General features: G+C 43.2%; 1 protein-coding gene across 10 annotated transcripts in view; it reads left to right on the forward strand.

Annotated features, from left to right (window-relative positions):
* Dnajc5 (DnaJ heat shock protein family (Hsp40) member C5) overlaps positions 1–21,779 on the forward strand; it is a 34,029-nt gene extending 12,250 nt beyond the window's left edge. For 2 of the 10 annotated variants that reach the window (XR_003950403.1, XR_003950405.1), the window contains 5 exons: positions 15,264–15,381; positions 16,233–16,446; positions 17,563–17,734; positions 17,819–17,893; positions 18,166–21,779. Coding sequence is in view for 4 of the 10 variants with exons in the window: in NM_001271585.1 (NP_001258514.1) it covers positions 15,275–15,381; positions 16,233–16,446; positions 17,563–17,734; positions 18,166–18,269 (597 nt within the window). In the remaining 6 variants the exon portion in view is untranslated. Of the gene's footprint in view, positions 1–9,429; positions 9,510–15,263; positions 15,382–16,232; positions 16,447–17,562; positions 17,735–17,818; positions 17,894–18,165 lie in introns of those variants that run through there. The other 8 variants (NM_001271584.1, NM_016775.3, XR_003950404.1 and 5 more) reach the window with 7 other exon arrangements.
* The last annotated feature ends 272 nt before the right edge of the window (positions 21,780–22,051 follow it).

Consider the following 22,051-nt stretch of genomic DNA (forward strand, 5'->3'; position numbering starts at 1 on the left):
GAGAGTAATTTGAACTGTGCAGACCTGGTTTAAGAGGTTTCAGAGGATAAGAATTTCAGTATTTGGTGTAGAAACTGTTGTGGTATTTTGGTGAAGAATGTGGCTGCTTTTTGCCCTTGTCTGAAGAGTCTACCTGGGACTAAGGTAAAGAGATTTATGCTAATTGCATTGACAAAGGACATCTCAAAAAAGCCCAGCAGGGACTTTGTTCTTTGGTTAAGTCTCATGAAGAGCATAGCAATCTTAGAAAGGAAAAATGAAAAATATATTGTTAAGTATTAAAGGGGCACCAGGAAGTGAAATGGAGCTGAATCCTGTGTTCTAGGAGATAGCAGATTAAGGGAGTGGGACTTTGGGGGAAGATCCTACCCAGCTAAATTTAGATCCAGGCTTGGTGGTGTACACCTTTAATCCCAGGAGACAGGCATCCATATCTCTTTAGTTCAAGGTCAATCTACAGAGCAAGCTCCGGGACAGCCAAGCTTAGGCCATGAAGGAATTGGAAAACAGAAAGCTAGAGACAATGTAATAGAACAAGTGGGCCATGTTCCAGTTCCTACAAGCAGCAGAACTCAGCAGCTTTGGCCATGTGGTTCTGGCTTTAGAGTCCAGAATAGAAGGGATTATTGGGACAATTGATGCTGGTTAGCTGGAACTAAGACCGTAGTGGTGATTAAGAAGAGACTAGAATCACCGAAGTGAAATCTGAGAGCAGAAAGAAGCTGTGTTCCAGAGATAGCCAAGGTTGCACCTCATGCTGCAGCTGTACTTAGAGTAAGAGTCACCCAGTGGGTACTGGTTTTGAAGACATGAGGGGTCATGAAGAGCAGCTGAGGCTTGGCACTGTGAGAGGCCATGGGAGGCCATTGGTGAAGGTGCAGCTTCAGTTGTAGTTGATGGCCTAGGACTGAGGGTTCATGCAAAGGATTTGAGGCTTGGCACCATGAAGAGAGCCTCTGTCAGGCTATTGGTGTAGTGTAGTTGCAGTGGAAGACCCCAGTGTATTGGAGATGCTGGTGCCATGAGATGATCACCATGAATAGCAGCAGCAGTGGAGTGGAGTCAACCTGAGCTTAGAGTCCTACAGAGGGCAGAGCTGGAGATGTGACACCAGCCCTTTGGAGGAGCCCAGAAGATCATGTGTGGATCCCAGACATTGAAACAAGAAGCTGTAATATTGAAGTTGCCTTGGAGACCCCAAGATTTTCTAAATGCCAAAGCTATAGGATATCTCTTGAGAATGCTGCTAACAGAGTGGAACCAGCCCAAGAAAAGAAGTGTATTGCAGTCGACAAAGATGAAAAAGGAGTTGGAGATCTGAAAACTGCTTTGACATCAGACTCAGAGATGGAAAGTTTGGAGTTTGCCCAGCTGATTTCCTGTCTTGATTCATGAATTACAATTAAGTAATTAGATGGATCTCAGAGGAGACTTGAACTTCGGGCTTTTAACATTGTTGATACTGCTTTAGACTATGGGGTCTTTGGAAGTTGGACTAAATGTACTTTTTAAATTATGCTATGGCTAGATATGCCCCCCCCCCCATAGGCTCATGTGTTTAAACAAGCCTATGGGGGTCAGGGAGTGAATTTCATGGTTTGAATATGCTTTGCCTGGGGAGTGGCACTATTTGGACATATGGCCTTGTTGGAATAGGTGTGTCACTGTGGGCGTGGGCTTTAAGACCCTCATCCTAGATTCCTGGAAGTCAGTCTTCCACTAGCAACCTTCAGATGAAAATGTTGAACTCTCAGCTTCTCCTGTACCGTGCCTACCTGGATGCTGCTATGTTCCCGCCTTGATGGTAATGGACTGAACCTCTAAACCTGTAAGCCAGCCCCAATTAAATGCTGTCCTTTTAAGATTGCCTTGGTCATGGTTTCTTTTGACAGCTGTAAAACCCTAAGACAATTGTCTTGTATTTTGATATAGAGTTTTGCTAAGTAGCCTAGGTTGGCATTGATCTTGGGATTCTACTCAGCTTTAGCATCCCTTCAGGTGCTGAGATTACAGTGTATACTACCACCCTAACAAACATAAGTATTTTTATAAGTGTATATGTTATTTGTAATTAAAGATTTGAATGTTGCATATCTTAGTTTTGTTTCCTGTTGCTGTGGTAAAATATCCTAGCAAGAACAACTTAAGGGAAAGGGGTTTATTTAGCTCACAATTCAAGGTTGTAGTCCACATTTTTCAGAAATCATGGTGGCAGGAACTTGAAGCAGCTAACCATGTGCACAGTCAAGAGCAGAGCACTTGGATTAACACATGCTTGTACTCAGCTCACTTTCTCTTTTGTATAGCCCAGCCCCCATTCCCTTAGGGACTAATTGTTTTCTTCATACAGTCAGATAGGTTCCTGGTTGGTTTGTGATCAAGCAGAAAGGCCTGAGTTATTGGCTACCTCACACTCTAATTGGAAACTGATTTTCAGATACTACAGCATGAATTTTAGTTAAAGATTCCCTCAGAAAATTAGGACTAACATCATTGTGTTTCATTTTTAGTAATTCATTTTCAGCAGAGCTTTTCTTCTACTGTGGGCCAAATGTGCATAAGGCAGAGAATAGGAACCTGCCTGTCTCCTCACTGTTAGGTCACAGTAGTGTTTGCAGCTTATCCCCTATGCCTGCATCACCATCACTTGTGTTGTTTGTTGCTCTGTTCCTTTGCATCTTTATGTGAAATCACCTTGTCATAGTCCATCAACATGTATGCGCTCTCTTCCTCTATGTGATAAATTGATTATCAGCTGGATAGGTTCGAGAGTCATTTAGGAGACAGATTTCTGGGCACATATGTAAAGGAGTAGTTTTAGGTTGGGTTAAATAAGGTGGGAAGACCCACCCTAAGAGTGAACCAGTACCATTTAATGGGCTAGGGTCCCAGACTCAGTAAAAAGAATAAAGCAAGCTGAGCACCAAACACCAGCCTTTTTTTTCTCTGCTTTCTGACTATGAATTCAAAGTGACTAGCTAGCTGTTCTTGCTCCTACTACCATGATTTCAAAAAAAAAACAAACAAAAAAAAAAAAAAAACAAAAAAAGATGGACTGTACACTTAAACTGTGAATCAGAATCTCCTTCCATAAATGGCTCTTGTAGGCATTTTTGTCACAACAAAAAAGTAACATTTTCATCTTTGGCTCTGTTCTCTATCCTTTTTATGATAATACTTCCCTTCTAGGTCATTAAAAGCCTTTTGTCACAGTTATATACCAAGGAACCAAACTGGGTCCTCAGCCAGAGCAATTAGGTGTTGAGCCATCTCTTTTGCTAGGCTCAGCTAGCATCTTTCAAGTTACAAGCTCCTGTGCCTGCTCACAGAGCAGTATAATAAGAATCTGCTTTGTCCATGTATACACAAAAACCATTTTGAAGGCAGGGGATTCTGTACTTCTGTGTCTTCAGGCTGCCCACAACAGGATGCATTGACTTTGTGATCTGTGTCTTTTCTCTGGGCACTTACCATCCTTTTAAACATGGCTGGTCGGTGGCTCTCAGAACTACACACCTCTAACCCTAATCCTGGAATAGTGTGAAGTAAGCAAGGGAAGCTAGAAGTGCATCAGAGAAGCTGTGAACGTTGTTTCTTTTGTGTTCTTTTGATACAAGACTTTACTGTGCAGCCCAGGCTGGCCTCCAGCTCTCAATATTCAAGCCTTTCAAGTATTGGGATGTCAGGTAAGCACCTCCAAACTTGGGATTGAATTCTCTCAGCCATCAAAGGCTTTCTCCACACTTAGCAAAGGCTTTACTGTTGATTATTGCTCTTTAGATTTTAATCCGTGAAGGCCCATAACCTAAAACCTTGGGATATGATTCACAGGGTTTGCCTCATAGTTGTTTTGCACCCCCTTATAGCCATGAGCTTTTTCTATCCCCCCTCTTTTTTCCTGGAATACAGACTATGAGACTTAATTATTTATGAATAAATGCCTAGGCCATAAGTTTTGGCTTGTTCCCTGATTAGCATGTAACTCATATAGCCCATTTATCATATCCTGTCTGCCACATGGCTGGTTACCTCTCTTCAGTTTCATGTTTCTATCTCTTCCAAGTCCAGAGAAAAAATCTCCTGCCCTTGAGTCTTCTGGAATCTCATATCTCTCTCTCTCTCTGCCGATGGTTTACCTTCTAATCCTGCTAAGCTCATTGGCCATCAGCTTTTTTTTTTTAAAGATTTATTTATTTATTATATGTAAGTACACTGTAGCTGTCTTCAGACACTCCAGAAGAGGCAGTCAGATCTTGTTACGGATGGTTATGAGCCACCATGTGGTTGCTGGGGTTTGAACTCCGGACCTTTGGAAGAGCAGTCGGGTGCTCTTACCCACTGAGCCATCTCACCAGCCCCTGGCCATCAGCTTTTTATTGACAGGTGATTCTTCCACAGAATACACAAGAGATTCTATATCTCCCCCTTTGGTCAATAAAAGGCTCTTTCTCTAACATAAGAAACTATATTAATAAGAACAATTATAAAAGCTATCAGGTAAGAATTACAGTCACAATTTCCAATCCATTTGTTTGGCAACCTTGGAGAGAGACACTAGTTTGGTTATACCGTCCAAACCAACTTATAAAAGAAGCTTACCTGCTCGATCAGAAAGCAGAAAATCATCTTTAGTCGATTCTGCATCCTATACATCCCAATGTTAATGCAGAAATGTGTATTACTTGTTAAAGTTTGTATGTTTACAGACACTAATGAAGTTAAAGCGGCCCTGACAAGATTAACCCTAAAGAATGCTGAGATATATTTATTCCAGTATCATGCTTCATCCAACCTCAGACTACCTGAGTAGCTGTTTCATCAGAACTTGCTTCCAGCACAGCTCTAAAGCTGCTTAGTCCTTCTCTAGGGAAAATATATATATATATATATATATATATATCGTTTCTAGGAAAACCTTGCTTACAGTCCCTTTGAAATGACCTTTCTTACTACAATTAAAATATCTGGTGTTTTGGATTTTTTTTTTTCAAAACCTTTTTTGATCAGGTCTAATGAAGTCATATCATATGAATGAGATCAAATATCAACTGTAATTCTAATCCAATAATCTCTTGATGCTGATCTTTCCTTTAATGACCTCATCGCCTTCTTGCATTCAGTATTACCTTTTTTTTTTTTTTTTTTTTTGGTTTTTTCGAGACAGGGTTTCTCTGTGTAGCCCTGGCTGTCCTGGAACTCACTTTGTAGACCAGGCTGGCCTCGAACTCAGAAATCCGACTGCCTCTGCAGGCTAGTGCTGGGATTAAAGGTGTGCGCTACCACACCCGGCTGGTGTTAGCATTTTTGAAAGCTAAAGATTCAGTGCTTTTCTTACTTGTGAATATGATCCCCTTCTATCTATAGCTGAAGTCAGGCTTCATAAAAAGTCAGTGAATGTTTCTCTTGGACCTTGCATAATCCGAGTAAGCAGTTCAAGTCCTTTTCCTGTTTCTTCACCCTGTCCCAAGCTGTCATGTGACATAGTGCCAAGGCTGCTTCCCCATATATGACCTATTTGTACCTCAGGATATGTTCCTTCACCAAGTAGCTGATCTTGAGAAATATTGACTAACCTCTGGCCCTGTGTCTCTGTTCTGTGTCCTTAGCCTCTTCTCTCCACCATGAACGCCATTGTAGTTGTGGGCCAGGTTCTAACATTGCTCTTGTCATACCTTTACAGTCTTTGGGAATAATACTATTTTGAGTCATCTGAGAATTTAATACCTGTTTCAGAAGCAGTGGATACATTCTATAATTGGTGGCACCTTCTTTTAATTTTTTTCAAATCCAGGACATCTATGGAGTGCCACTCATATTCTTCTTTAGGGTGGCCACTATCTATTGGCACTTACAGACTAACTGGATAAACTAAGGTTGGTTTTCTAACAACCTTTGGGTGGCTTTCCAGGTTTTCATTATATGATGATGCAGTAGACTCTGGCCCTATTCTGTCTCTTACCTTAGTTTATTTCCCATTTTTTTTATTTACAGTTTTGTCTCATTTCTCTTAGGCCTGTCCCAATTTTTCATATTTCTCTTTTCCTTGTATCTCTACTATCTTAGTATTTTCCTTATTTTTATTTATAGATTTTTTAAATTTTTCATTCTAAGGCCTGTCTCCACTTTTCATTTTCTTTTTCTTGTATCTCTAAAGTCCTTTTCTTTGAGAAGGCACAGAAAGACACTATGTTTACCAAGATAAGGATTACCAATGTGGTAATAACCAGAATTTGTAATGTTTTTTATCTTAGATCATTTATCTCTTTCTCTTTTGTTTCTATCTTTCAGCCATTATTGTATATCCAGAAGCTCTGTTATTCTGCTTTCCATCTTTATGTGTCTTATTTCTTTAAATTTGTCAATTTCAAATTATGTCTATGAATTTTTATACTCAGTCTCTTACCCTTTTTAGCATTAAAGCGTTATTTTAAACATTTTTTATCTGATCCAAAGTTTGTCTGTGCTTGGCTTTCTTCATGTGTTCTCTCAATCAGTGTCTGGCTTCTACTTCACATCCTGTGACTAGCTCCACCCCTGCCCTTTCTCTCACCAGGAAGAGGCATTTCCACCCATTTCTATAGCTGGCCCTAGCCAAGTCTCAGGTTTAAGGGGTTTAACTGCTCTGGGAGGTTGTTGGGCCCATGAGATGAGGGAGAGGTTCCTCCTGCCAGAGTCTATAGTTGGTTTCCTCTGCCCCCTCAGCTCTTTCCAGCAGACTGCTGGCTCCTGGCTCCACCCTTCCTTGGGTAAGCTTTCAGAGGAGCCTATTGGGGGCTGGTCCTGCTCTATGATTGCTGCCTACTCTGGGAAGGTGGCTCCAGATGGCAGCATGTTGCTGCTTCTGAGAGCTGAGCCTGAGCAGCTGGGAACTGGTCTATGCAGCCCCAGCTGCCAGTGTTGCTTTCGCTGCCTTGGGAGCACAAGGCTTCCAGGACCCTGTAGTTCTCCTGGTCAAGAACCTGCGTCTATGAACCGTTTACTTCAGTTCCCTTTATCTACCGAGCAGCTGGCGGCCTCTCTTCTCTCTTAAAGGGACAAAGCTACTGGAACCTGCTCTGTTCCCAGGGGGTGCACCTCTCACCTGGGACCTTTTTTAAGCTTGAATTCTATGCCCCACATATGGTACATCAAATGTATCCACGAGCTTTTCTACCCATCCTCTCCCCAGAGTAACGACTCTAAGACTTAATTATGTATGTATAAATGCCTAGATCATAAGCATTTGGCTCATTCCCCAATTAGCTTGTAACTTTATAGAACCCGTTTATCGTAGTCTATGTTTGCCACTCAACTACTTACCTCTCATTCAGTTTCATTCATTTGCCTCCTCTGAGTCCAGGGCAAAATCTCCCAGAATTCCTCTCTTTCTGACAAATGTCACACCTTCAAATCCTGCCTCAGTTCATTGGCCATCAGCTTTTTATTGACAGGAAGCACTTCCACTTAGCACTCAAGAGATTCTTTCCACACACCCTCTTTGTTATCCATGATAGAATTCTTTTACTAAAATATGATTGTTTGCTGAGAGGTGGTGACACATACCTCTTTAAATCCAATACTCAGGAGTCAGAGGCAGGCAGATCTCTTGAGTTTGAGGGCAGCCAGGGGTACACACAGAAACCTTGTCTTGAAAAAACTAAAAACACGATTGTTCAGGATCCAGCAGTTTGCTTGAGCAGGCAAAAGCACCATGCCACCTAGTCTGTTGACCAGAGTTTAGTTCCCAAAACCAAAGAGAGGACTGACTCTCATAAGTTGTCCTCTGACCTTCACAAATGCATACTCAAATAAATAACAAATATGTACAATTTTAAAGATTGTTTTAATGATGCATACAAAAATACGCGAATTTGCCGGGCGGTGGTGACGCACACCTTTGATCCCAGCACTTGGGAGGCAGAGGCAGGTGGATTTCTGAGTTCGAGGCCAGCCTGGTCTACAAAGTGAGTTCCAAGACAGCCAGGCCTACACAGAGAAACCCTGTCTCAGAAAAAAAAAAAAATTTTTTTTTTTTGTTACAAGTTTTTTTGGAGACAGGCTTGTATTTTGAGTAGAGGGTAAGGAGGAAAGTAGAGCAAAATAGAGAGCAAGCCTCTCAGAGAGACTTCACTCGTGAGGGGAAGGCAGAGGGGCCTTTGAGGTTCTAGGGAAAGATGGATCATCTGTGTGCCCTTCCAAGTCTTGAGATGACACTCAGAAATAGGGTTGACCTCTGTCTCCTGCCATGGAACAGTAGTAGTTTTGATCATAGGCTCTGGCTGCCTAAGAACTCACTCTGTAGACCAGGTTGGCCTTTAACTCACAGAGAGACCCACCTGCCTTTGCCTCCTGAGTGCTGGGATTAAAGGAGTGCACCCCCCTTTACCCTCCCCCCCAAGACCGGGTTTCTCTGTATAGCCCTGGCTGTCCTGGAACTCACTCTGTAGACCAGGCTGGCCTCGAACTGAGAAATCTGCCCGTCTCTGCCTCCCAAGTGCTGGGATTACAGGAGTGTGTGTGCCACCACTGCCCAGCTCTCTCTTTTTTTTCACCCATTTTTTAAAAATGATATTTACTGTAAGTAAAAGGATCAAAGGATGAGTTTGTAATTAAGTAGCTCCCCACCCACTCCCAAATTACTGAGAGTTTATCCTCACTCCAGGCGGTTTGATTCTTTCACCTTCTAGAACAGTGGTTCTCAACCTTCCTGTTGCTGCAGCCTTTCCTACAGCTCCTCATAAACCATAGCATTCTTTTGTTGCTGTTTCATAGCAGAACAGTTTGCTGCTACTGTTTCGGATTGTAACGTAAATGCCTGTTTTCTGACAGTCTCAGGTGAGCCCAAAGTGCTGACTCCCAAAAAGTTGGGACCCACAGGTTGAGAACTGCTATTTTAGAGGGATTTCTTGAAGAAAAACTAGGGGGAAGGGCATCATTGATAAATTTAAGAAAGTTTAAGAATTTCTCTTTTCAGGCTAGAGAGATTTGAGTTCAATTCCCAGCAACCACATGGTTGGTGGCTCACAACCATCTGTAATGGGATCTGGTGTATCTGAAAACAGCAACAGTGAGTGCACTTATATATATAAAGTAATTTTTTTTAAGATTTATTTATTTATTATATGTAAGTACACTGTAGTTGTCTTCAGACACTCCAGAAGAGGGCATCAGATCTTGTTACAGATGGTTGTGAGCCACCATGTGGTTGCTGGGATTTGAACTCCAGACCTTCGGAAGAGCAGTCGGGTACTCTTACCCACTGAGCCATCTCACCAGTCCCTTTTTTGGTTTTTCAAGACAGGGTTTCTCTGTGTAGCCCTGGCTGTCCTGGAAGGCTGGCCTCGAACTCCGAAATCCAGCTGCCTCTGTCCCAAGTGCTGGGATTTTTTTTTTTTTTTTTTTTTGGTGTGTTTTTAATGGTTGTGCTTTCTCCTTCCCTTCCTTCTACAGGGTAGCACTGTATATCCCTGGCTAGCCTGGAATTCATAAAGATATTCTGCTTCTGCCTCTCCAGTGCTGGGATTATAAAGGTTTGAGACACAGTGCCTTGCTTAATTAATTAATTAATTAAAATAGAATTTATAATATAGCTGTTGTATAGCAATGTGGTTGTGATTAATGTTGCTGTATCGTATCATTGAAATGATAAAGATGGTAAGTCTGCTAATTTATCTTGGAATTTAGATTTTGAAATTAAGGAGGTGCCTTGATGCACACCTGTGAAGGATTATTTAGCTTCTGGGCATGCCTGTGAGAGATTATACTGATTAGTTTACTGGAGTGAATGCCATTTTCTAGAGTGAATGCCATTTTCTAGGCGGGGATCCTATCTTCTACTTTAAACAGGAGAAAGTGAGCTGAGCATGGATACTCATGGCTCCCTGCTTGTCTGCATTTGTAGTATGAATAGCTGCCTTGGGCACCTACTGCTGTGACTTTCCTGAAATGATGGACTGTAGCCACGAGCTATCAGTTCTAATAAACCTTCATCCATAAAAATCTGCAGTTTATCTGTGTATCCCTGGCTGGCTTGATGTCGCTGCCCTGGACCACTATTTTCTCTTTCTTTCTTTCTTTCTTTCTTTCTTTCTTTCTTTCTTTCTTTCTTTCTTTCTTTCTTTCTTTCTCTTGGAGGGGGGTGTTGGGTTTTTGGGTTTGTTTTTTTTTTTTTGAGACAGGGTTTCTCTGTGTAGCCCTGGCTGTCCTGGAACTCACTCTATAGACCAGGCTGGCCTCGAACTCAGAAATCCGCCTGCCTCTGCCTCCCAAGTGCTGGGATTAAAGGCGTGTGCCACCACCGCCCGGCTTGGACCACTATTTTCAACCAAGTTATGTTGGCCTTATTTTCTCTTGGACTCTGGTTATGTTAATAAACTCTGATTGGGTTTTCTGGTTTTCTCACTGGGCACCAAGACTTTGCCCTCATTTATTTTACTTTGTTACATTTTGTTTTGAGACAAAGTTTACGCCTCACCCAGGCCCATAGTCCTCCTTTTGCATTGGTCTCAGGCTCCAGTTTTATAGTCATGCAGCACTATGTCCTGCTTCAGTTTTAAATCGTTCTTCTGTCCTTCACACTGATTATCATCACAGAATCTGCTCTGTGGCCTGCATCCTACTGGGAAGCGAAGTCTGATGACTTTCATATGTCCAACTTCTATTTGTAGCATTTCCATGTAGTTATTATTTTTTTACATTGTAGCTTTTGTTGTTGAGAATTTTCATTCACCGTGAGTATAGTATCCTTACATCACTCACATTTCTGTAATGATTTGTGGTATTAAAGCTTTGACGCTGTGAAGTATGACTGCCTGCTGCTGCGGGTGAGTTGGCTCTCGCCAGCTCCTGCTTCCTGGAGCAGGTCAGGTGCTTTACTCTCAGTCTGTTGTGTCTTCTGGTCTTGTTTCTTTCCTCATTTTCTTGAAGGACTTCCTCAAATGCTGGTTTTATATGGGACAAACAAGTACTTTTCTCCAACTCCCACTGTTGCCTGACACTTGGTTAGTAATAGAATTCTAGGTTCAATTTTTTTCCCCTCAGAATTTAGGACCTACTCAAAGAGCAGTGATGTGCCAAGGCCCAGGAGCTGCTAATAACTATAGCTCCACCATCTGGGAAATGAGAGAATGTGTAGTTATATAAGGTCAAGTCCAGTCCAAGAATCTATGTACCATTATAGGCTATCACATAAAAAATAAGCTGATAAATGTTTATAATTACTACTCATGAACTCAGCGTGCACAAATGCACGTACACAAATAAAAGGTGCTAAATCTATTCAAACTAGATGTAGAGGTGAATACTTTTAACCGGGTACCTGGGGAAGTGGAAGAAATTGACCATCAGACCATCCAGGTTATGTAGTGAGACCCTGTTTCTGGTTTCTTTTTCTTTTTTTTTTTTTAAGATAGGGTTTTTCTGTGTAGCCCAAGCTGTCCTGGAACTCACTCTGTGGACCAGGCTGGCCTCGAACTCAGAAATCCATCTTCCTCTGCCTCCCAAGCATTGAGATTAAAGGTGTGTGCCACCATGCCCAGCTGTGTTTTCTTATAGTAGAAGTATTTGCACACACATTTGGCAGAAACATATAGAGATCAAAGGTTGATGTTGGGATGTCTGGGAATTAGTCTCTTATTAGAGATGCTGTTTGGCTAGACTGGCTGGCTGCTGGGTTGTGTGCTGCTGAGATCATTTTTATATGGTTGCTGAAGATCTCGTGTTGTACAGCAAACACTTTACTCACTGAGCCGTCTCTCTAGGCCTTCTAGTAGTTTCTTAATTATAGGCCTTATATTTAGGTCTGATTTATTTTGAGTTGTTTTTTTGTATATGGTGAGAAACTGGATTTGAGGATTTTGAAAATAGGGATTCTTCTATATATTGACATCCAGTTTTCCTAGCACAGTTTTCTGGATTTAGAATCACAGTGGAAACATACTCTGGGTATATCTTTGAGGGTGTTTGCTGAAAGGTTTAATTTATGGAAGGGAAGGTATACCTAAATGTAGTTAAGCACCATCCCGTAGGCTGGGATCTCAGGCTGAAAGGGCTCATCGTTTATCGTCTGCTTCCTCACTATGTGTGACTAGCCACCTCATGCTCCACTGCCATGCCTTCCTGGTCATAGTAGTGTATCCCCTGAAACTAAACCAAAATAAACTTTTCTTTTGTCAAAGTCAGTGTGATGTATAGATTTATTTCTATCCCCTATTTGTTCGTGGTCTCTGTATTGATTTTTTTATATAAGCCAGTATATTGCTATTTTGGTTACCCTAGCTTTGTGCGTTTTGGTTTGATTTGGTGTTTTTTGGTTTTTTGGTTTTTTTTTTTTTTTTTTTTTTTGAGACAGTGTTTCTCTTTATAGACCAAGCTGGCCTTGAACTGAGGGATCCTCCTAGTTGTTGTGCATCTCCGTCACCTGACTTGTAGTTTGTCTTATTAGACAATGTGATATCTGTAGGTTTGATCTTTCTGTTCAGGTTGCTTTGACAACTCAGGGTCTTCTGTGATTCTGTGTGAATTTAGAATTGCTTTTTTTCTATGATGACTGCTTTTGAGATTGCAATGTTTCCAGTCAATGAACTTAAGACATTTTTCCATGTTTGTATATATTCTCTTTAGTTTCTTTCATCTGTGTTTGTTTGTTTGTTTTTTTGTGCCCCCCACCAAGGGATTGAACCCAAGGCTTTGTTGTACTAGGTTTTTTTTTTTAACTACCTTACCATGTTTGTTATTAATGTATAAAAATGCTACTGATTTTTTTTTATTAATGTAGATTTTTGTGTCTGATTTCTATGTTTCTATATATAAAATTATGAGCTAGCCAGTGGTGGCACATGCCTTTAATCCCAGCACTCAGGCAGATCTCTCAGTTCGAGGCCAGTTTGGTCTACAGAGTGAGTTCCAGCATAGCTAGGGATACAGAGAGAGACCCTGTCTTGAAAATAAATAAATAAACAAACGAACAAAAACCCAGTAGTAATGATTTAGAAATAAAATTATGTTGAAACCAGCTGGATGGCTCAGTGAGCAAAGACATTTGCCAAAGCCTGATGACCGTCTTGATTTTGATTTTTAGGATCCACATGGAAGAGAGAAAGGATTTAAATCATATCTGCAAACAGGGACAACTTTGAATTTCCTCTTCTGTTTTATAAGCTTTCTTTCTTCCACCTGTCTAGTTGCTCTGGATAACAGTGTTGAGTAGGAATGAACCATATGTGGTTGTTGTTTAGTTTTGAATGGTTGGTTTTTACAGCACTGGAGATTGAACACATGCTAGGCTAATAATAGTCTGCCACTAAGCTAAATCCACAACTTTTTAAAATTTTTATTTATGTACCTATCTCTGTGTAAATATGTGGTGTGTGTGTGTATGTGTACGCGCACGCAGGTGTCCTGAGAGGCCACCTGGAGTTAGGCAGCTATTAGCTATGCAATATGGATGGTAGGAATTGTACATGGGTCCTCTGGAAGAGTAGTAAACATTCTTTAACCACTGAGCCATCTTCCTTTAAATATTATCTATCTATCTATCTATCTATCTATCTATCTATCTATCTATCTATTTAAGCTAGGTGGTGGTGGCACATGTCTTTAATCCCAACATTTAGAAGGCAGAGATAGACAGGTGGATCTCTTGAGTCTGAGGCCAACCTGGTCTCCAACGGCAGTCTAGCACTACAAGGGAAACCCTGTTTCAAAATAAAACAGTGAATGAATGCATGCATGTAAAATTGTTTGCTTTTTGTTTGCTTGTCTTGGGTGGGGAGTGCAGATGAAATGATTCATAATGATATTCTGCTGTACTCATAGATTAGTGCCTTGTCCAGTCATTATCAGACAGAGCGAGTGCAGAGACCCACATTATGCAATGAGAGAGTCTGGATTGGAGGTCTCCATTGGGTCCTTTCCTCAGAGATGAAGCATCCCTGAGGAAGAGAGGGAGTAAAGACTAGGAGTCAGAGGGGCTGGAATACACCAAGAGAACATGGTGGACTGAATCAGCTAAGTAGAGCTCTCATAGGCTCACAGACTGAAATAGCAAGCACAGGGCCTGAATGGGTCTGCACCAGGTTATAGCTGTTAGCTTGGTTTCAGAGATTACAGGCAGTCTCAGTTTGGTGCCTCAGAAAAAATACTTTGAAGGTTACAAATAAGGGGTTATACTAAAAGATGGGGGCTGGTGAGATGGCTCAGCGGGTAAGAGCACAGACTGTTCTTCCGAAGGTCCTGAGTTCAAATCTAGCAACCATACGATGCTCACAGCCATCCGTAACAAAATCTGATGCCCTTTTCTGGAGTGTCTGAAGACAGCTAGTGTACTTAATTACATATAATAAATAAATAAATCTTTAAAAAAAAAAAAAGGTTCTTTTAAAAAAAAAAATGCTGGGCGTGGTGGCGCACGCCTTTAATCCCAGCACCCAGGAGGCAGAGGCAGGCGGATTTCAGACTTCGAGGCCAGCCTGGTCTACAAAGTGAGTTCCAGGACTGCCAGGGCTATACAGAGAAACCCTGTCTCGGAAAAAAAAAAAAAAAAGGATAAAGTTGGGGCTGGAGAAAAGGCTCAGTAGTTGTTTATACTGTTGTTGTAGAGAGGACCCAAATTGCATTCACGACATCCATGTTGGGTGGCTAACGACCATGTGTAACACCAGCTAAAATAAGTGCTTAGTGAAAATAAAAATGCCCAGGTAACTTTTAAACACGTATTCTGGGTTTCAGGGTTTTTTTGGCAGCTGCTGAAGGTCTTCTGAAAAGCTCATGAAATATTTTCATCATGACTGATTTGGGGTTTTGTTGTTGTTGTCCATATTTTATTATTTCCTTCCGTTTCTATAAATGTGGGTTTTCTAAAACAGGACTTTTGGGGGAGGGAATGTGGGTGAGTGTAGTTAGTCTCTAACTTCGGATCCCTTGACCTCAGCCTTCCACAGAGCTGGGATTACGGGCATATACCCCACATCCAGCACAATCTTTTGCTTTTTTCTTTAAACTTTAACACATCTTTGGTTTTCTGAACCGTTTAAATAGTTGCAACATTTCATGCGTATTATAGATACCAGCGCCCACATATTTACTTGTGGAATGGGAAAGGAACATAAACCACAGCTCACTTGAGGAGCTCAGAGGATAACTTTTAGGAGGTTCTTCTTCTCTTCTACCAGATGAGTTCTGGGAGTCCAATTTAACTTGTCTAGCATGACAGCAGTGCCCTTATCACGTCTCACAGACCCAGGTTTTGTCATTTTCTCCATATTTCCCTTTATCTTCTCTTGTAGACTAACCTAACATGGCCGACCAGAGGCAGCGCTCACTCTCTACTTCCGGGGAATCATTATACCATGTTCTTGGACTGGACAAGAATGCAACCTCAGATGACATTAAAAAGTCCTATCGGTAAGCAGCCGTGTTAACCTGTAAGAACACAGATCCTCATCTGGCTTCTTGTATAATTTAACAAGAACCTTGGCATACCTTTTTCATGACAGTCTCTTTAACAGTTGCATTTTATCCTCATGTTCATAGTTTAATCCTCAGACTTGGGATGCAGAGACAGAAGGATATCTGTGAGTGAGGCCAGCCTGGTCTATGTAGTGAATTCTAGAATAGCCAGGATTATGTAGACAGACTCTTTCTCAACAAAAAAAGTTACACTGATCTTCTCTAGCACCAAAAAGTAAACACACTTAAAAGATATTGCCAACTCTCCCCAGACCATCACGGGATCAAGGTTTGAACCCTGGGCATAGCTGCTAAATGCTATATTTTAAAACAGTGATGGGATTTTTTTTTTAATCTTGTCATTGCTGTTTGACTGGACTTGAAGAATGTTTCTCTGAGGTGTAGTATGATATAGTCACCCAGAAAGGGGGTGGGGTATTTTCACGTCAGATAGTCTTGGGGTCTGTTACTTGTATTGTTCTAAATTATCAATATTATACTTTTCTCTGCCATCACCTTATTCTTCAAATGTGCAATTAGTATGCCAGCACACTGGGGGTTGGCAGGAGTGAATGCTATAAGCTGTGCTCTACCTTTCTTAGTACCCAGGACTCACCTTTGTGGGTATTTCCTGGTAGAAAGGATTATCCTAAAGCAATTAGAGACTTCTTTTGACTCAGATGAACCAGATCTCTGGAAAGTTGACAAATGAGATGCTAATGGGTAAGTATCTCTTCCCCTGGACTCTGGTGGACAAATGAGAAATGTAAGACCAAGGTAGAGCCAGGAAATGGTTTTGGTTACAGGAAGCTGGCCCTGAAGTATCACCCTGACAAGAACCCTGATAACCCAGAGGCTGCAGACAAGTTTAAGGAGATTAACAACGCACACGCCATCCTGACAGACGCCACGAAAAGAAACATTTATGACAAGTATGGCTCGCTGGGGCTCTATGTGGCGGAGCAGTTTGGGGAGGAGAACGTCAACACCTACTTCGTACTCTCCAGCTGGTGGGCCAAGGTGAGCTGCCACACTGGAGGCATTGAGAATTCTAGTTCATAATTGGACTACAGATGTTGAAAGACCCGTTCCTTCAGTCCCTTGATGTGCTTTCTGGCCTGAGGCTGTCTTCCGTGCTCTTCAGCTGTTGCACTGGCCTCTTCATAGCGAGCACAGTACACAGCGTACATGGAGCACAACCATTTGCATCAACGTGATAGTCTCTGATGCATGGTACCAACCTACTGAAAAGATTGAGATATGTGTAGGCAGGCTTTTAGTTAGCATGGGAGACTTAAAATCTTACTTTAAGGGTTGGGGATTTAGCTCAATGCCCTGGGTTTGGTCCTCAGCTCTTGGGGGGGGCGGGGGTATCTTACTTTAGCCAGGTGTGGTGGTACACGCCTTTAATCCCAGCACTCAGGAGGCAGAGGCAGGTGGATTTCTGAGTTCGAGGCCAGCCAGGGCTGCACAGAGAAACCCTGTCTCTAAAAAAAGTCTTACTTTAGAAACTCTTGACTTAACACCATTCGTTTATTTAATAGCCATTTTTGCTCCCCTCATCTGTCAGCCTTATACAAAGTCAGAGTAAATTATCCTGTAGTTCTTAGGTATAGGTAGCCTGATTTTGTGATTTTAGGTTTTTACTGGTTAGTCTTCAATCTTTATAGTTTTAGAGAGAAGTCCATTAGAGATATTTATAAGTTGAAACTGAAGAAGAGAACCATGCCATTTGAGTTTGGTGTGGAGGGTCAGCTGAACTGGGAATGGGGCTTCAGAGAAAGTAAGGAAGTCGAAAGTACCATACTTTGGACTTCAAAACAGAAAGCATGCTTTGATTCTGGCTGACATTTGAATACAAAAGAACTAGAAGAGAAAAGGGGAAGTCACACTTTTGTTTCTAGGGAGAGCCTCCTGGCTTGTATTCAATCCCATCTTTAGAAATTACTTATTACTTCTGCTTCTCCTGTTTTCACCCTGCAAGTTCTCTCTTGTCTACAGCTTTTTCCTGAAAGATGCCCTTAGCATTAGTTGTATACACTGCAGCTCTTGACCTGTCTTCTCCAGGGAGGGTCTTGTGGTATGGCCTGTGGGCCCTTGAGGCCCCATAGTGCCAGTCAGTATTCTCTCTCCCAGGCGCTGTTTGTTGTTTGTGGCCTCCTCACCTGCTGCTACTGCTGCTGCTGTTTGTGCTGTTGCTTTAACTGCTGCTGTGGGAAATGCAAGCCCAAGGCACCTGAGGGTGAGGAGACAGAATTCTACGTATCCCCTGAAGACTTGGAGGCACAGCTGCAGTCTGATGAAAGGGGTGAGTGTGCAGCCCAGGGCCTTGTGAGTGTGTGGGGTGGAGCCAGCACTGGCCCTGAACGGTGTCAACTGTCTTGTCAAACAGGAGGGCACTGACACTGTGCCGAGAGTGTTTGTGGTGGCATCTGGGACTGTTGAGGTGTGAACGTGGACACTTGAGGTAAAGCAGGTGCAGGGAGCTGTTCCTGCCCATGAACTGGTAGCCGTAGATCTGAGGGACCAAAGGTGGGGTGGGAGGCAGGCAGGTGGGGAGGGCCGGGGGCTGGTGTTACCTGAGACCACTGAGGAAAGTGTGTTGGGTGGAGGTCAGCAAGTAGCCTCTCCCCTGAGTGTCTGTCCAGGTGGCTGAATGATGTGATGCAAGGACCATGTCGATGGGTACACAATACTGCTGCTGCCCTTGTGCGATGAGGTTGTCTGCTTACTTTTCAGAGGCTACAGACACACCGATCGTCATACAGCCAGCATCTGCCACAGAGACCACCCAGCTGACAGCTGACTCCCACCCCAGCTATCACACCGACGGGTTCAACTAAATTCAGGAGAGGCTGTGATTAGAGGATGAATCAGCATCTGGCCACTGCAACCTTAGAATCATGAACTGTAGTCACTGAGATGGGAAGGCAGCCGTCAACCTGACCTGCTCTGGCTGGTCAGGGCCACTCCCACCTCCTCTAAGTCCACCCATCTGTCAATCCTTGATACATGAAGTGCGTAGCATGCAGTATTTAAAGCAGTGTAGCTACGGTCTTCTTCTGTTTTATCCTTTTTTTAATAGCATGTATGGGTTATGTTCAATGTCTGTGTTGTGGACGTGCTGCAGCTGGGCTGAATTAACTGGATGGTAGTGCTTATTTTGGGTTTTCAGCCAAGCGGGTCCAGTGAAGGTTCAGCTGTCTCCTTGTGCTTACAGGAGTCAGGTAAGCACCTGGAGCTACATCTCCTTGTTGGCCTCTGTGTCCTGTGATATGGTCTAGTCCATGGCTCTGATCTCATCCTCAAGGCTGCAGACAGGGCTCTGATATCACCTGCAAAGGAGGGAACTGGGCCCCGTCTTCCAGGCACCACCAGCATCAGTCGTTTGCACGGTGTTCGTGTTGGGAAGCTTTCATAGGGTCTCTGCATCATCTCACTCGGCCTCGTGACAGTTTTCCTGTTAGATCTGCTATGGAGAGTGCAGGTATGCCCCTTCTGAAAGTGGGAGCACACTCTGTGTAATGTCACTATCTTGGGTCTCCTGGCCTTGTGGACTGAAATCCTATCATTGGAGGCATGTCTCTTGCTGGTGTGTGGGAAATCATTTGTCTCTGTTCTGCACCTTTCCAGGTCAAAAGCTGGATTGACGGGGCCACAGCCTCCTTCCCTCATTCCTGGGTCATCTTCCACATTCCTTCAAGCCAACCTTTTAATCTTTTTTGGACTTTTAAGAACCACAAATGGCAGCACCTGCCACTTAGTCATAGTCAGAAAGTCTCTTGAGTCCAGTTGTGGGTGGCATGCAACTGCTTATGCAGAGTCTGAGTGCCCAGGCTCCAGAACCTCCTCCCTGTGCTTGCCAGTGCCCCACCCCCTGCTTGCCTTCGCTTCCACCTGTCACTATCAATGCCTCTGGCAGCTGGAGTGTTGGGTTCCTGGAGCAGGTGGCTGGACCCTGGTGCTCCTGGCTCAGAAGGGTTGGCTTCTAGGGAAGCTATGGTAGTAGTCACTCAACCTGGGAGGCCAGCTCCCGGCCACAGGATTCCTTTGTGAACCTCTCTCCAGTCAGTATTCCAGTCTTGGTTCTAGGGTACCATGGTGGGTGGAGTTGAAAAATGTGGTTACCAGTGATATGGAGCCATCCTACCCTTTTACAGTTAGCTAGATAGTTGTACCAGACTTCAATGAGCCAGGTTCCTCCAGAACCTTCCCGTTGGCTGCTGCTGCCCATCTGCATTTCCAGAACAGATGAAGAAGGAGAAGGCTCATGTGGTGGCTCTGTGGCCCAGACAAACCATCATGTGTTTCTGAAGCCCACCCCGCCCACCTCCTGGCCCCAGCTCACCAGGGCCTTCAGGACCAGATCAGGTTGTCAGGAAGTTACAAGAAGAGGCAGCACTGTGAGGACAAACATGGCAGTGATCAAGGGAACCCATCCAGGTCCTGGGAGACACTGATGCCAAGTTCCCAGTTGACCCTACAACAGAACTACATGAGCCAAGATCCTCCCATGGATTTGTTAGTTTCGTTCTTTAAAGGATTTTAGGGATATCCACTAACATAGTCAGTTAAAAGTAATTTGTAAACATCAGACCTGTGTCTAGATGTAGTGGGATACGCCTATAATCCCAGCACTAGGGAGGCTGAGGTAGGAGGACCTTGAGTTGTAGACCAGTCTGGGCTTACACAGTAAGACCCTAACTCAAATAAAACAACCTAAAAGAAGAATGAGAAATCTATTAATTGGCCCATATTTGGGACAAAGGAAAAAGAAGTCACTGGTCAACCTGGGGTGCTGGGCCTCTTTTCCTACAGTGACCAGGAACCAGGTCCAGACTTGTAGATGATCAGTTGCAGTCTGGTAGCACACCCCTCCTGCATGTAGCTCTGTGGCCCTTTCCCTCACATCCTAACGAGCTAGATCCTGAACTGGGACTTGTGGTGCTGTCAGGATGAGAACATGGAAGTTTTGAACCTAGTGTCTTTTGGAATTCGTAAAGCTAAATAAATGATGTTGAACTTGAAACCCTCCATATGTAGATCAGTTTCAAAGTGATAATAGTGATTGCCACGGCCAGTAAGTACCCTGACCTGTCCCTGTGCAGACTCCCTTGCAGGGTTTTACTATGTTGATCTAAGGTCTCCTTGATTTCATTTGTCCTAAGCTAAGAACTGGTGAGTCTCAGGATCAGTCTGACTGTTCTTGTCCAAATATAAATATTAAATAGAGAAACACACACACTCCCCTAACTCCTATACTGGCAGGCAGTGTAGATGGTGCTGTGCTGTGTTGCCCAGAGAGTGCTGGAATCTGTGCATGCAAGCTCATCCTGTGCAGTGGAGACCACTTCTGACCTACAGAAAGTAGTCGGGAGAGACCCTGGGGGACCCGTCTACCAAGGCTGCTGGAGTGTAGGTTTCTGTTTGTGCCCAGTGATGTCTTTCCTTGTCTTCCTTTTGACTGTATTTTAAGATTACTTTAGATGATTCTGTGCAATGTTTATGACCTTTCCTACCCTTCTAATGTTCAGTTAACACAGCCAGTACCCAATGGGGAAAAACCAGGCTGGGTGATGGTGGCAGATGCCTTATGTCCCAGCACTTGGGAAGCAGAGGCAGGCGGCTCACGGAGCCTGTTCTACAGAACTAGTTCCAGGACAGCCAGGACTACACACAAAGAAATCCTGTCTTAAGAAGAAAAAAAAAACAAAGCAAAACAAAACAAAACAAAAGAAAAAAGCCAGTGCTTACTGTGGTTAGGCAACTTTTTCCCAAGTTACTTGCTGGATTTGTTCCTGAATCATAAAGCCAGTCTCTTCAGATGTCAAGATTTAATATCAGTCAGTACCCGTTGTCCTGCTGATCCATGGTGTCTGTTACAGGTGAGCCTTGTTAAAGGAGGTGCCAGTGCTGCAGCTGGTAGACTCCAGAGAGAGTGACATAATCATTCAAGCTGCCCCTGAGGGTGTGGGTGCTGTAGTACAGAGAACCTGTGGGCCGTGAGCATCCTACTTTGGCTTTCAGTGCACCTTTTATTGAGGAACAGTTGTGAACAGTGTAAACCGTGACTGATCTTATTCTTTTTCCAGTATTTTGAGCTGTGAACCCATGTGTCCCAGCACTGGCTTGTTCCTTTTTAGTTTGATTGAATTATCCTCCTATGGAAGTGGCAAAATCTATGTCTTTACTGTCCTTACAAGCACAGTGTGTGTTACCACATACTGTGAGTGTGGGTTGTGGTGTGTGTCAGTGTGTGTACATATGTGTATATGTATATATCACACAGCAGGCCTGTCATGCCTCTGTTTGGTGGCAAAGCAACAAGTACAATAAAAGTCAGCTCCAAAACAGCTGTGGTTTCTTGAAGTGTTGGGCAGGGGTAGGGTCTCCTTGCAGAACACAAAAGGAAACCCTAAGTTTATTGTGTACATAGATACATGAACCTGAATGCATAAGCCCTGGCCAGGGTTGGCTTCAGCTCTATGTGGATAAAAGGATGATCATACCAAATATATCCCTGGGAACCATGTGAAGGTCGCCTGACCCTCAAGGATATGAGGGTCTAGGACATGACTAGAAACTCCTCTCTTGAAAACTAAGACTAGTTTTATAAGTACCAGGT

Source organism: Mus musculus, chromosome 2 (genome assembly GCF_000001635.26).
Source record: "Mus musculus strain C57BL/6J chromosome 2, GRCm38.p6 C57BL/6J".
In the NCBI taxonomy this organism is placed as follows: Eukaryota; Metazoa; Chordata; class Mammalia; order Rodentia; family Muridae; genus Mus; species Mus musculus.